At 49.6% G+C, this 12,836-nt stretch overlaps 6 protein-coding genes across 6 annotated transcripts; 3 read left to right on the top strand and 3 right to left on the bottom strand.

Moving 5' to 3' along the window:
- Nucleotides 1-97: 97 nt before the first annotated feature.
- On the bottom strand, nt 98-722 carry RhiXN_11042 (uncharacterized protein; the record flags this gene model as incomplete). Its single annotated transcript, XM_043330857.1, has 4 exons — nt 98-321; nt 380-460; nt 531-653; nt 710-722. The coding sequence occupies 4 exons, from the start codon at nt 720-722 to the stop codon at nt 98-100; spliced, it is 441 nt and encodes a 146-aa protein (XP_043186202.1).
- Nucleotides 723-1,134: 412 nt separating this feature from the next.
- RhiXN_11043 (uncharacterized protein) lies at nt 1,135-4,379 on the bottom strand (the record flags this gene model as incomplete). The annotated part of the gene is made up of 2 exons (XM_043330858.1): nt 1,135-3,730; nt 3,781-4,379. The coding sequence occupies 2 exons, from the start codon at nt 4,377-4,379 to the stop codon at nt 1,135-1,137; spliced, it is 3,195 nt and encodes a 1,064-aa protein (XP_043186203.1).
- Nucleotides 4,380-4,937: 558 nt separating this feature from the next.
- RhiXN_11044 (uncharacterized protein) lies at nt 4,938-5,156 on the bottom strand (the record flags this gene model as incomplete). Its single annotated transcript, XM_043330859.1, has 2 exons — nt 4,938-4,973; nt 5,022-5,156. The coding sequence occupies 2 exons, from the start codon at nt 5,154-5,156 to the stop codon at nt 4,938-4,940; spliced, it is 171 nt and encodes a 56-aa protein (XP_043186204.1).
- Nucleotides 5,157-7,428: 2,272 nt separating this feature from the next.
- On the top strand, nt 7,429-9,132 carry RhiXN_11045 (Sodium/hydrogen exchanger family; the record flags this gene model as incomplete). Its single annotated transcript, XM_043330860.1, has 1 exon — nt 7,429-9,132. One exon carries the CDS (start codon nt 7,429-7,431, stop codon nt 9,130-9,132), a length of 1,704 nt encoding a protein of 567 aa, XP_043186205.1.
- Nucleotides 9,133-9,834: 702 nt separating this feature from the next.
- RhiXN_11046 (uncharacterized protein) lies at nt 9,835-11,450 on the top strand (the record flags this gene model as incomplete). The annotated part of the gene is made up of 5 exons (XM_043330861.1): nt 9,835-10,168; nt 10,230-10,439; nt 10,490-10,645; nt 10,694-10,785; nt 11,013-11,450. The coding sequence occupies 5 exons, from the start codon at nt 9,835-9,837 to the stop codon at nt 11,448-11,450; spliced, it is 1,230 nt and encodes a 409-aa protein (XP_043186206.1).
- A 402-nt stretch (nt 11,451-11,852) lies between these two features.
- On the top strand, nt 11,853-12,738 carry RhiXN_11047 (uncharacterized protein; the record flags this gene model as incomplete). The annotated part of the gene is made up of 3 exons (XM_043330862.1): nt 11,853-11,981; nt 12,034-12,093; nt 12,142-12,738. The coding sequence occupies 3 exons, from the start codon at nt 11,853-11,855 to the stop codon at nt 12,736-12,738; spliced, it is 786 nt and encodes a 261-aa protein (XP_043186207.1).
- Between the last annotated feature and the right edge of the window lie 98 nt (nt 12,739-12,836).

A 12,836-nucleotide genomic window follows, 5' to 3' on the forward strand; every position in this document is an offset into this window, starting at 1 on the left:
TTGGCACTTTGTACCTGGTGGGACTTATCAAAACTTGGTGTCAATCCAGGCACGCCAGGTGACCAGTGCAATGTAGCAGACTGTCTCAATCACCATATCAAAGCGTATACTCGAACCAAACGTTTGTCCCATCCTCGCATTTGGCACTAACATCGTGCCTATATCCACCCTTCCCCTTTAAGCCCTTCAGCCCACCAATAGCCGTCTTCTCATCGATGATCCAATCAGCTTCGGCAGTTCCGGTAAACTTGCCGTTTTCGACGAGGAAGACTACTTCGCCTTCGGGACTACCTTCGAAGGAGCCCTTGAAATGACAAATTCCTATTTTGGATATGAGCAGGGGGTTCATCCCTCGACCAAGAGGCACGTTGGTACTCACCGGTGTACGAGCTAGTGGGCATCCCTCCATGAGAGTCGCACTCTGTGCCAGGGTGATAGTTGATAATATATTCGGCAATACCTAGTAACAGGGACGTTCAAATATTGATGAGCACCCGAGAGTATCTTGGACGGACAAAAGGTGCGCTTACCAGTACCCGTCAAAGCACCAGAAAACTTGCGTTCCGTACGAACGCGTGTAATCTTAAGGGGCGCGTTCTCTTCGGTGATTGGTTTCTCTTCCCAGTTGACGGTATGATAGAGAGCTTTGACGGCTGTAGGCGACGAACTTCAATAAAAAAATGTAGACAAGTGGACACTGGATGCTTACATTTAACAGACATGGTGCGTTAGGTCGTGTAAAAGAGAGAGGGAGTGAGGATGATGATGGCTTGAAAAAAAAAACAGGCTGGTTGAGCGTGGCTATATATCTCCTTCTCGACCCTCCATGTCATTTGTTGTTTACGCCTCCCTGGATGGTGCCCGCCTCGAGTCACGACGCGTCGCGTTCCTCTAGACTGAATTTGGGTAAAAGGGACACAAACACGTCAAGAGCGCGACCAATCATCTGTTCACGATCTGACTCTGCGTTCCTGGATAGGTTCGCGTCCCCGGGCGCCGTCCGGCGACATAGATAGAGCTAGTATTGAAATCCTCCAATCGTGTTATATCAAGATAAATGCGCATACAATTGTATAAACCAAGAACCACATCCAATAACAATACACTGTTAACCAAGAAACACCATTCCAACTCTTATATCCTGAAACTTGACCGAGGTCGCACTTTGCGCGAGGCAGGAGTCACGACCTCGAATAAATTCATATCATCCGACGAAGGCATCGCCATCCGTCGTTCAACGCTCGTATCTTCAGTCTCGTCTTGACTATCTTCAACCAGATCAATAACCATATCTCGGTCGTCGTCTGAGCTAAGCTGGGTGAACTGGCTGCAGAGTCTCTCCAAAGTAGAGGTCGTGATCTCCTGTGCGGTTCTCGCCGATCGTTTGGGTGGTGGTGGAGGTGGCGGCGGGGGCGAAATGTAGAACTGCATCTTGGGTTTGCTGGAAGTGCTGTGCCGGCGAGGTGCGTTGTGGTCGCCAAGTATAGAACGTTGCTTCGAACCGGCTATGGAAAACGACCGATTAAAGGACCGTTTGCTGAGAACAGGTATTTCGACCACCACACGTTGTCGCTTTACGGCAGGAGCGGAGACCACGCGATTCGGTGGTCGGGTTGGTCCAGTTCCAAACACGTCCGAGCGGTTTTCCTCGTCAGAGTCCTTGCGGCGGAAAGAGCTCCCAGTAGCTATAGTGGTGTTGGATGTCCGATTCAAAGACCGTCGGGGTCTGTCTGGCCCAGACGAATTCCGAGAAGGTAAACGGTCGTGAGGGTGATATCTGCCATTGTACCGAGTCCAATCAAAGTCACTTTCTCCAGCCTCAGAACCGGACTCGGTGCCACTTCCAGCATTGGAATCGGATTCGGACTCGGATCCCGAGTCCCAGTCCCAATCGAAACTCGGACGCGCGCGCCTGGACGCATTCTTCCTTCGTTGGTCCGTGGGATCCTGGCGCTCGTTATCCGAAGAAATTTCCAGAGGTTGGGGTCGTGGTCGTGGTCGTGCGAGGGATTGACGACGGGTCTTGATCGGCGAGCGTATTTGGTGAAGGTTCGTGTACTCGGGGGCTGGGATCGCGGAGAACTCATCATCGGAATAATCATCCTCCTCGCCCCATGCTGGTGCTGTAGCATCCGAGTCGACCCCCAGATCATCGCACGCAGGTTCGGTATCAGACGAAACAGTAATAACTTCCACCGGTCTCTTGGTCTTCTTCGGCTTGCTCTGTGGTTTGGCCCTCTGCGATGCGGGTCGTCTTGACAGGATCGGTGCTGGGACACCTCCGACAAAAGGTATAGGCTTGCTCGCATCGACCCACGTATTTGTGATTTCATCCCATCGCCACTTGGAACGGGCCCACTCCCAACTTGCCTCTCCTCCGTCGCCCTTGTCCGAGCCAATTTTGCCCCATCTCGTTTCAGCATCTTCAAGCATATCCTCGACTTCATTGCCAAGATAGGGAGAATCATTTACGATCAGTTGTAGCAGCGTTGTTTCTAGGTGCGGGCAATTGGCTTTGGCCAGGGCACGAGCGTAAATTTGGATGGCTTGTAGGAAAGTTGGGGGCGGGCAGAAAAACTCTGGAGAGTCAATCTCGGGCGTGGCGCCATGTGGTATTGGCTCGGGGAAACTAAAGGAAGGATGTCGTTGTGGGCGCGCCGTGCTCCAGCCACTTGGCCCATGTAACTCGCTCAAAGTGCCAACCAAAATATTGCAGTTTCGGCCCGTCAAAGGTAATCGATATAGCAACGTAGCAAGTCTAGAGCTTTCACCACTCAGTGAAGCTTCCTTTGGATATTTAGCAAAGTATACGCAGGCTAATGCGCAAAACGGATCGCCGACGTCGAGCTGCGCCCATTTATTGGTCCATCGTTGAAGAACATGACCAAGAGGATCGTCTACGCCAACAGAGGTTTCGTCAAGCGCGAGCTCCACAATCTGGCCCAGAGCCGACGCAGCCGCTCCCAACTCTCCCAGGCCGATCGGACGACTCCAAACATCCGACAGAAGCATTGTCACCCAATCCCCGATCCTTGCGCATAATCGAGGCGCCAATGAGCGCACATCGTCGGCTTTGCGTTGAAGAGTGTTTCTTCGCTCTCGTGAGAGAGCTGCATATTGATCGCTTCGCACCCAGCGTAGCAAGGCCTGCGCCGCAGTCTCAACAAATCCAAGTAGTTCAGTTGGATTCAGTTCTGCGATCAAATGTCCCACCGATCGAGAGAGCAGGGATCGGATGGGGAATAGTGTTCCTGTGGGATCATCGGAATCGGAAGATGGGTTGTACGTTGGCGGAGTTGGTGGTATGATACCCCTACGGCGTGCAGGAGTTCGATTTGGGGATTGAATCAAGTTGACACGAGACAATGGTTGAAAGGTCAGGTCACCAAATTCGGGAGGGATATCGTAGTTGTTTTCAAGGTTATCTTCCTCGGATATTAGAACCTCCAGGAAAGCCTGACAAAAGATCTCAGAAGAGATTTTATCCTGTTCCGAGCCAACAATGTTGCGATATAGGAATGCGAGTCCACGGGATCCCGAGCGGGGTTGGTGGAGTGCTGCAAAGAACAAGTTCGAGCATATTTGCAGAATGTCGGCCGTGTTTGGTGGAGAGGGTGAGGCCGACGAAGACATGCATATTCCGAGCAAATGATTCCAGAGCTGGGGAAGAGGCGTGATTATGTCAACATGGTGTTTTATCATCGACAGGGCATATGGTATGATAGATCCTCTAAAGAAGAATTGAGCGGCAGCGATGAATTGGATTCGCAGACTGCTTACCGACGAAGGTGCTCGGGAATTTCTTCAAATCTTTGATCGACAACATTAGTCAAATCCACTAGTTCTCCCTCGTCGTCGCTGTCGTCATGTGCAGGGCCTGCCGCAGCAATTGCGGAGGGCTCGATATCCGTAGCCAAGACTCGGACGCAGAGATCCCGCAGCTTGAGCAGATTTTCCTCTCCACTTTCTGTTTCCACCTGTTCGTCATAGACTACATCGGCAAGTACCCGAAAAGCATCGACAACGGCCGACATTCGTTCGAGGACCTCTGGTGACCATCGTCTCTCTGGCTTTGGCAGTTTCGGTGGTTTTAGTGATTTTGGTTTAGTAGACCGGGGTTTTTCGGAGCCCGGAATGTACTGTGCTTCGTCATCGGAGTTTTCGGAGGCTCTCTTCCGCTTGTGGCGTATGTGATAGGTTCGTCGAAGAGGAGGTCGTCGGGTTGGTGTTGGTGTCGGTGCAGTAGTATTCAGGGGAAGACCGATCCGCTTCTCCTTTTTAAGAGAGGCAGACAAAGCAGCTACTTTGGTCCTAAGTGGTCTCAGTACGCGATGGATCCGCGACAGTGTCCACACCTGAGAAGCTACTCGACGTCGCATATTGGAGAATCAATGGAGATGAACGATCACGTGAGAGACGCGCTCAACATCATGTGACCTTCAGGGTGGTCTCATCCAAACACTATGCTCATTTACATAACTTTTTGAGTCGACTGGAGTTCGTGAGACAGTAGTTCTCGACAAGCTGTCGCATAGACTCTAGAGCGGATCGATAATTACTGGGCTTCCTGAGGCTCAGGACCGCCGGAGAGCCAAGCTGTGGGATAGCCAGCGAACACCTCTGGTTTCGATCAAACCTTGGTGCTCGACGAGCACTTGGATACTTACACATCCACAAATTTATCCAGGCCAGATAACTGCATCGACTTTGAGTGTTGTTGTATACTGGTCCTTCTATTTATACCGTTGATAATGCCCTCGTTTCTTGTTTCCCTTCTTTGAGTAAATGCTGTCTTTGACTTATTGATCACGGTTTTTTGTATTATATATCGTATTTACCCTCCCCAGTCAAGTGATCCAAGCAACCATACTATCCCGAGTGGAAACTCGATATCTGGTTTATTCAAATACGACAAAGTCAGATTGGTTGGTCAGAAATCAAGCTTGCACACTCTGTCCACCAATCATCGACTTCTTGCAATGAGTCAGCTTAACTATCACTGGATATGTTTTCGCACCAACCAGGAGCTCATCGACATGCACAAAGCCTCTGGTGGTACCCTCTGTACTTTCAACCCCATGAATTTTCGTGACGTTGAGCACGCTCAACACATGGTTTTCAGCGCCCTCTTGCCGGGTGCCGTTCGCCATTGACATGCCTGTCTCGACAATGAGCCTGGGATCACATACATGCTCGGTAAGCCTGCTGACGTCACTGCCAAGCCCATCAAACCGGATTTACGGAAAAGATGCAAAGCAGTGTTTGGAGAAATTACCGAAAGTCATGGGCGAGTGGTCGTATTTTTGATGGTGTCTTATACAATAATGGCACTGGACAAGTGGAATTGGCGTACTGCTGTATATACACGCCCCCGGATCACGACGCCAATGATCCTTGCGGGACAATGATCATGAACTACTCGATTCGGAAGTATTACGCAGCATATATAAGGATAAAAGCGCATACCAACACCAGTACTGTGTACACTTACGACTAGCCTTATACATGGATGGTGATAATAATACTCGAACTATATCCGCCCCATTGCCTTGCTATACAAAAAGACCTGATACTGCAATTCATGAGATCCTCTTCCACCGAAGCTAACCATGCACTGTTCACTCGATGAGGGATTCCGTGCTGGTTCAGCTCCAGGTAAGGCTTGAGTATGGTATTATAACATTCCCCTTTGCAGATTAAAACGTAACACTCACAAATCTCGCCCCAAGAACCAGTCTGACGCCTATTGCCACCGGGAGGCATATAGAAGGCTCGGCAGCTGTGTACAAAGCACGTGTCGTTGACGATTATCGATCTCGGTGCCCAAAGCGAGCGCTAATCTGATGGAGAACCTTTCTGTAAGAAGCTCTCGTTGGAGCGAGAGTCGGCAAGTACACGAACCATAATAATCCGAAACTCATCATTGATGGGGATATTGTATTGAATCACGCAATCTCAGGTTATCTCTCACTTGCATATGCCAATCCTTAGTCAGAAAACGCAATAAATTCAAAGGGTTGGTGAAAACGTTTTCTAGCCAAGTTATAGATTTCACGGATTGTTTCGCCAAACCGAGCTACTGTACCAATGACGACACTCATGGGCTGGATATAACGTTGTGCGGCTTTACAAATTTATGCCGTAATCAATGACAGACGAATCTCCTTTTATGGTAATGTGCACACACCGCGAATTGTTCGTGAGATTGGGTATAATAGGGGCTCAAAGGCCGAGGCTATTACAGGGTCTGCCGAGCTTCGAAAGCTTTTGTGTGTGCGTTGTGATGTTCTTTTTTGGGGGTACACATACCGCGATGTGATAGGATAACAATCGGGACATGTGCACGGAGGAGGGTGTTGATAATATGGTCCGACTCCTCCGACATTACCATTGGTAATGCGACGAGTATGGAAGCAAGCTCGTATTGAATACTCCGGCGCTTTCTTCGCACGACAGATTCGAGATAAAGGTGACGTCATCCGCTGTCAGCCAACTGACTGCGGGGTCATGCTTTTTGATGGCGCTTAGACCGCTTTTCTTGATAAATGCGCATTTTCTCCATTTCTCGAGCAAGTTTCGACATTCTAAAAAGGGATATCTCTCTACTATAAGTCTATGAGTATGCATATGCACTTTGTTATGTATATCTCAACTTCGTTTTGTCCGTGCGCCGTTGTGATTGCGGGCGCTCAACTCATTATGTGAGGAGAAACTTAGTGACAGTCCGTGGCAACACGTATGCAAGCGGACTAGCGCAATCCGGGGTCTGGCTAATTGACTAAGTAGACAACCATATTTCCTTGGTAAACATCGATAGCAAGAAAAGGCAAAGCCTATGGGCTCCAGGTGCAAAGCGATTGTATTCTTTAATTTTTAGGATATTTACTTGAGATATGATTCAAGTGCGCCAGCAGGCCCCCGGACTGCGTTAGTCCGCTTGCTACGGACTGTCACTAAGCGTCTCCTCACATACTGAGTTAAGCGCCCGCAATCACAACGGCGCACGGACAAAACGAAGTTGAGATATACACAACAAAGTGCATATGCATACTCATAGACTTATAGTAGAGAGATATCCTTTTTTATAATGTCGAGACTTGCTCGAGAAATGGAGAAAATGCGCATTTATCAAGAAAAGCGGTCCAAGCGCCATCAAAAAGCATGGCCCCGCAACCAGTTGGTGGGCAACGGATAATGCCCCCTTTGGACATACGTATACTTATCCACACGTGCAATATTGCCCAAACCCCAAACCCCTTGAAGAAAGAATGAGAAGACGCCACTATCCAAGCTTATCTATTTCAAAAGTTGAGTCCGCAGCAAACTTACGCTTAAAACTGCGTGCTAGGAATTGAGGTGGAAGTAACCATTTGTCCTCGATTTCCCCCACACTCATAGACAAGTATCGTTCAAATATTTGGGTCCACCATGGCCGTAGAATCACTCTTACCTTCCGACGGCTATTCTTTGCCGTTTATCGAACCACACACTCCTGAATTACTTATCATAGGTTCATTCCTCTATCTACTCAATGTCATCCATGGGATTTTCGATTTCCTATTTGGCGCCGGTCTTGTTGGGCAACTCGTTCTCGGGGCCACCTATTGTGTTCCTTTGGGAGATATTCTTCCCATAGATATTCAAACATCATTGGGAGCCATTGGCTATTGTGGGCTTCTCTTGCTCGTTGTTGAAGGCGGCCTTGGCACTAGATTCGACATATTAACCAAAAGGAACAACCTGATTCTGTGCCTTTTGGTTGCGTCATCCGGTATATGCTTGCCAATAGGATTTGGTATGTCAATACTTTATTTCGGCTACCAATACACTATCCTCGAGTCTTTTGTGATTGGTGCGGCACTTAGTGTTACATCGTTGGGGACTACAGTTGCGATCATGTCCTCCATTAGCATCGATACTCCTGAGAAGTCCGACGGTAACACTTTAGCGGGCCAACAGTCTACGTCCCAAAAGTCCAGTAACAATATAGGCGACACCCGCGCTGGAACCATACTTATAGGGGCAGCCGTGATAGACGATGTCCCCGGGTTGGTCGTCAGCAGCGTTGTATCGGATCTGGGCTCAGCCAATGCTTCATCAAAGTTATCAGCTTGGGGTATTGCGCGTCCAATTGTCACCTCCGTAGCACTCCTTTTGGTAACTGCCTCATTAGCCAAATTCATTGCCCCTTTATTCGCCAAGCGCCTCTCATTCATGTTGCATGATGGTCGGCAGCCACTACGTCCCTCTGAAGAGATTTCGAAGGCGGAGTATGATCAGCCTGGTGAAAAGAATAACTCTTCGGTGTCGCAGTCATACCAAGCTGAAGCGCCTCCTGATTCAAATCAATCGCCGAATTTTGAGCAGGCTAGTCCTACGGCTAATAACCAGGGGCATTCCGACCAACTATTGAAGGCATGGTGTAGTCGCTTGCCGCCGTCCGTGCGATCCCAATTCCCCAACGTTGCACTATTCCTTTTCATATTGGTCATCTTTGTCTATATCACTATCGCTGATTACATTGGGTCATCACGGCTTATTGGTGCTTTCTGCGCTGGGAGTCTTATGAGTCATGCCTGGAAACTGATTCAAGAGCACACTAAATGCGATGCACATTCCGTATGGTCTCCCCATGCTTCGTTTAAACGGATAGAGCCCGTGCAAGCCTATATTCTTGCTCCCTTCTTTTTTGCCAGCATTGGCGCAGCTATCCCAGTTCGCTCACTATTTCAAGCCACGACCGCATGGAGGGGAATACTTTTCTCGGCACTTATGATCGTCGCCAAACTTCTTGCTGGCGGATGGCTACCGGTGTGGGCAGTACTTGAACGGCGGTGGCCTCTTCGATGCATCAGCGACCAGGAGTCACTTTCGGAACCCACTCCATCCGCGACCCCAGCATGGCCTGCGGGCATGCTCGTAGGTCTTGCACTGGTGACCCGCGGAGAAATCGGTCTATTGATTTTGAACATTGCCAAAGCTCGAGAAGTCGTTCACGATGAAGGGTTCTCCGTTGGTATTTGGGCGGTTGTCTTGAGTACTTTGGTCGGCCCCATCGGAGTAGGAACACTGCTACGAACGCGAGCCGTAAATTGGATCATAAGGGGACCATGGGGCCTCCCCTCTGGCTAACATACGCTATATCAACTGGCTTCTTTGGTCGGGAAGGTGCGATCAAATATGGGGTTGCAGGAGCTGATTGATGTTTGGGGTGTAGGGTCACAAACCATTTACAAAACTTGTATGCATATCTATAACGATTGGAACTACGTAGCTCTTGCAACACTGCCACCTGAATGAAGGAAAAACAGAATTTGAAGTAGGTATGCCACTCCATAATTGGAGAAATCGACAATTTAGGACAAAATGACCACCGGCCCCAACATAGAAGAGCTTGTCTTCAAGAACATTGATATTTCTCTATAGGTCTAGCTTTATCTTAATCAAATCAACTAATTTAGAAAGGTGTAATCATACGCGTGAGCCCATGACTAAGAGTATTCTCGCCATTATAGCTCACACTTGTTCTGATTACACATCTCGACACCATTCTTGGTTACCGCAGCAATCGATTTCCATAGACATGTAGACCGCAGCATAGACCGAAGTTCAGCCCGCAGCCAGAGCCCGGCGCGCAAGGCAACCGTCGATTTCTCAATCATTCTGTAGAGTCAATGTCCAGCTTAAGAGGGAGACTTTCCTGAACACGAGCCCTCAGCACTTCATTGATTGGAGCTGTCCCTTGGTTATTCGTCTTCATTGTGCCTGGCGCACTTCATTCCGTTTTAACTATCATTGCTTTTTATTTACTCGAGGAACTCCACTCCGAGAGTCATGGTTCAGCTTCGTATCAGTGCTGCCTTTGTTGTGCTGAGTGCATTTATTGGCGTCTCTGCCTTGCCCATCCTAGCGAGAAGTTCAAAAGAACTACAGATTGGAAAAGTTCTACCATCGCCTGCTACGGGTGAAGAGCTTCCAGCTCGCATTCCGCCCCAAGCCGCTCCTAACAGGAATACTCAATCAAACGATCACCCCCGACCTCGAGTGCGAGATCTGGGTGCGGCTATGCGTATTGTTCTTACTACCGTCGGCAAAAAACCCTTCGAGCACATCCAGTTACGTGATTTACAAGAGCACCAGCGCGCCCGATTACTCTCAAATCAGCCAAGTGAGAACATAGTGTCGTGGACGGGTGTATGCGTAGCTGATTTGGAGTTATTTGAACCAAGGTCCTCCCTCGTCCGTTGCTAAATCTCAGCAGACACCTCCTTGTATCCCTGGGCGGTTGATGAGAATGCGGGAAAGGCGCCAGGCGGGTCGGCAGGACCAGAGCCGCCCGCAACAGTCAAAGCAAACTAATCCACAGAGACAGCCACAAAGCCAGAACAACCAAGTTTCGCCACCAATTCCGGCCTCCCCTGCGCGGGCTCCGGTTGCCAGTGAGTATTGTATGTGTAAAGAATGGACGCACACTCAGTTCCGTTATTAGACAATAATGATATTCAGAACGGCCGTCAACGCCCTCGTAGAATAAGCAGGCTGTTTGGCAGCCAGCTCCAAGTGGGTAATGTGCGGCAGACCGCTGTTCCGCCACCCTCAGCGGCGCCGAACACAACCCTTGAACCATCTCAACCGAACTCTGAAAGTGAGTAACTAGCCCGAATTAATAGACAACTAATGGAATAATATCTAGAAGGTAGTAGTAGCAATTCTAGTGGCGCGGCTTCTCCGGGTCACCAAGATGGAGCTCAAAACGATTGGCACCAAGAGCATCCGGCTGAGGTGGTATGTTAGACTCGCAGAGGCGAAACGGATGACTAAGCGAGTGAGCGCCGAACGAAGAGGACGGTGCGATCGAGTGTCGAGACGACGAGAGGGAGCAGGGCGAGCGAGTAAGATAAGTAAATGTATTCTACGAGTAAGAACTGGTGTTGCAAGCGATGGGAGGCATTGGACTTCCCATGCTTGCTTATATACATAAGTGCATACAAGGAGGCCGCGGGCGCCGGTAGAAAGTGTCCGTGAGCCCGGAAGGCGAAACAGGAGGGAAAGAGAGAAGTGAAATACAAGACGAAATGAAAGAGGTACGCGAAGATAAGGAGAGGGGAGCCGAGAGGCTCTGCGCGACCGATCGTAAGAACCGATGGTCCAAGTCGGAGTTTGGCCGAATCGGGACCAATGTCGTGCGAATGAGCGCAACGACCGCGTGGGATCCTCGGGTATCTGAGGGACGAGGTGGAGGTGCGAAAGAATCGCATGAAAACGACGGGCCGGAGAGAGGGGGCCGGAGGGCGAGGAGAGCAAGGGGAAAGGGGCGACGAGGTGGCGACGAGGTGGCGGTCACGTGCAGGCGTTACGGTGTTACGACCTGGGTTCGTAACATGGTAGAGGAAATGGCTGGTCTAGGGGAGCAAGATCTGATTGCTGACAAAGACGAGGAGGAGCTCTAATAATGAGCCAATGATGTGAATAAGTACAAATTAGCAAGGTCTAAATGTAGCTAGTGATGTCTGGCCATGGTAATGATGGATGGAGTCGGATGACCGATGTATTCGTCTCAGCTCTAAAGGAGTTGCTTACTAAGCCACCAGAGTGACACGTGACCTTGACTCGACTCCATCCCTCACGCGACATCTTTGGATAACGACCCTGCACAAGTGCCCGTCTTGGGGCGACTGTTTGCACTAGTTTTTGTCTGACATTCCATCTTGTTTTGCAAAGGCGATACACATACTATACTCTACGTTTTAAAGATCGATTTTTTTGACTTTACCCTTTGGTTGGGTTGGACCTTGATGGCTACGGCAGAGGCTTTAATGGAACTTGTACCTAATGGTCACTCAAAGCGAACTATGGCTCACACGAATGGATCTGGCCTGGAGTATGAAGACGAGAACTCGAAGGAAAGGGCAATGGCAGCCACATATGCTGCTTACACCAAACGGACAAAATTGCATGCAGAGAAGGCCAAGGCCCAACAGGTGGGCGCTCGGTTGCAGTTATATTGGATGGGTGCTGACCGAGACCACCAAGCTCTCCCGACAGCTTAAGACTCGACTACAATTTGCTCGACTCAAGGTGGACTATGGTTGGGTATGTTGCCAATCTTGTCGATCGATATGATGCTCATCAGAAGATCAGACCCGGCAGAGCCTCAATGAGGTTGAAAACTTGTATTTTCATTTGAGCCGTGCTAGACCTGTCCCTCAGTCTCCAACACGCACCGAAAAGCAAGAGGTAAAAGCTGCTGGCCCAAGTACCCCTCCAATGCTGGCAACTACGCCCGTACAAGAGCCGTCCGAGGCATCCACGGCCCCCTCTACTCAATCAACCCAAGAAGAAAATCCTTTATCTACCTCGTTAAATACCACATCTCTCCCTGGTCCTTCTACGTCACCGGTCTCGCTACCATTTCGTACAGCGTCCCTTCCTCAACCTGCTTCTGCCCCTGTACCCAAGCGTCATGGACTCGTAGAGCGCACACGGACTGGTGGCATTGTTCGTTCCCAGCCTCCCGAACGACTTCGTACGGGTGGTAAAGTCAAACCACCGAGCAGTGTGTTATCTCCCAAGAAACGGGGTCGACCTCGTCTACCAGACGAGTCGGAATCCACAGCTCCAATGTCGAGCACACCTATCTTGGGTACTAGTGCTGATGGCACTGTAACCGACGGAACGTTGACATACGATTCGTTCTGGAGTTCCTTGAATTCGTTGAAAACACCGACTAGTTCATAGCACCGTAGGTGTATGGTAGGAAATTTGACTTTCTCCCTCTCCTGGGCCTTTGTACCTATTTACCCTTTTGCTTGTATCCATCTTTCACCATAATCTTT

This window comes from Rhizoctonia solani, chromosome 14 (genome assembly GCF_016906535.1).
Source record: "Rhizoctonia solani chromosome 14, complete sequence".
NCBI classification, from domain to species: domain Eukaryota; kingdom Fungi; phylum Basidiomycota; class Agaricomycetes; order Cantharellales; family Ceratobasidiaceae; genus Rhizoctonia; species Rhizoctonia solani.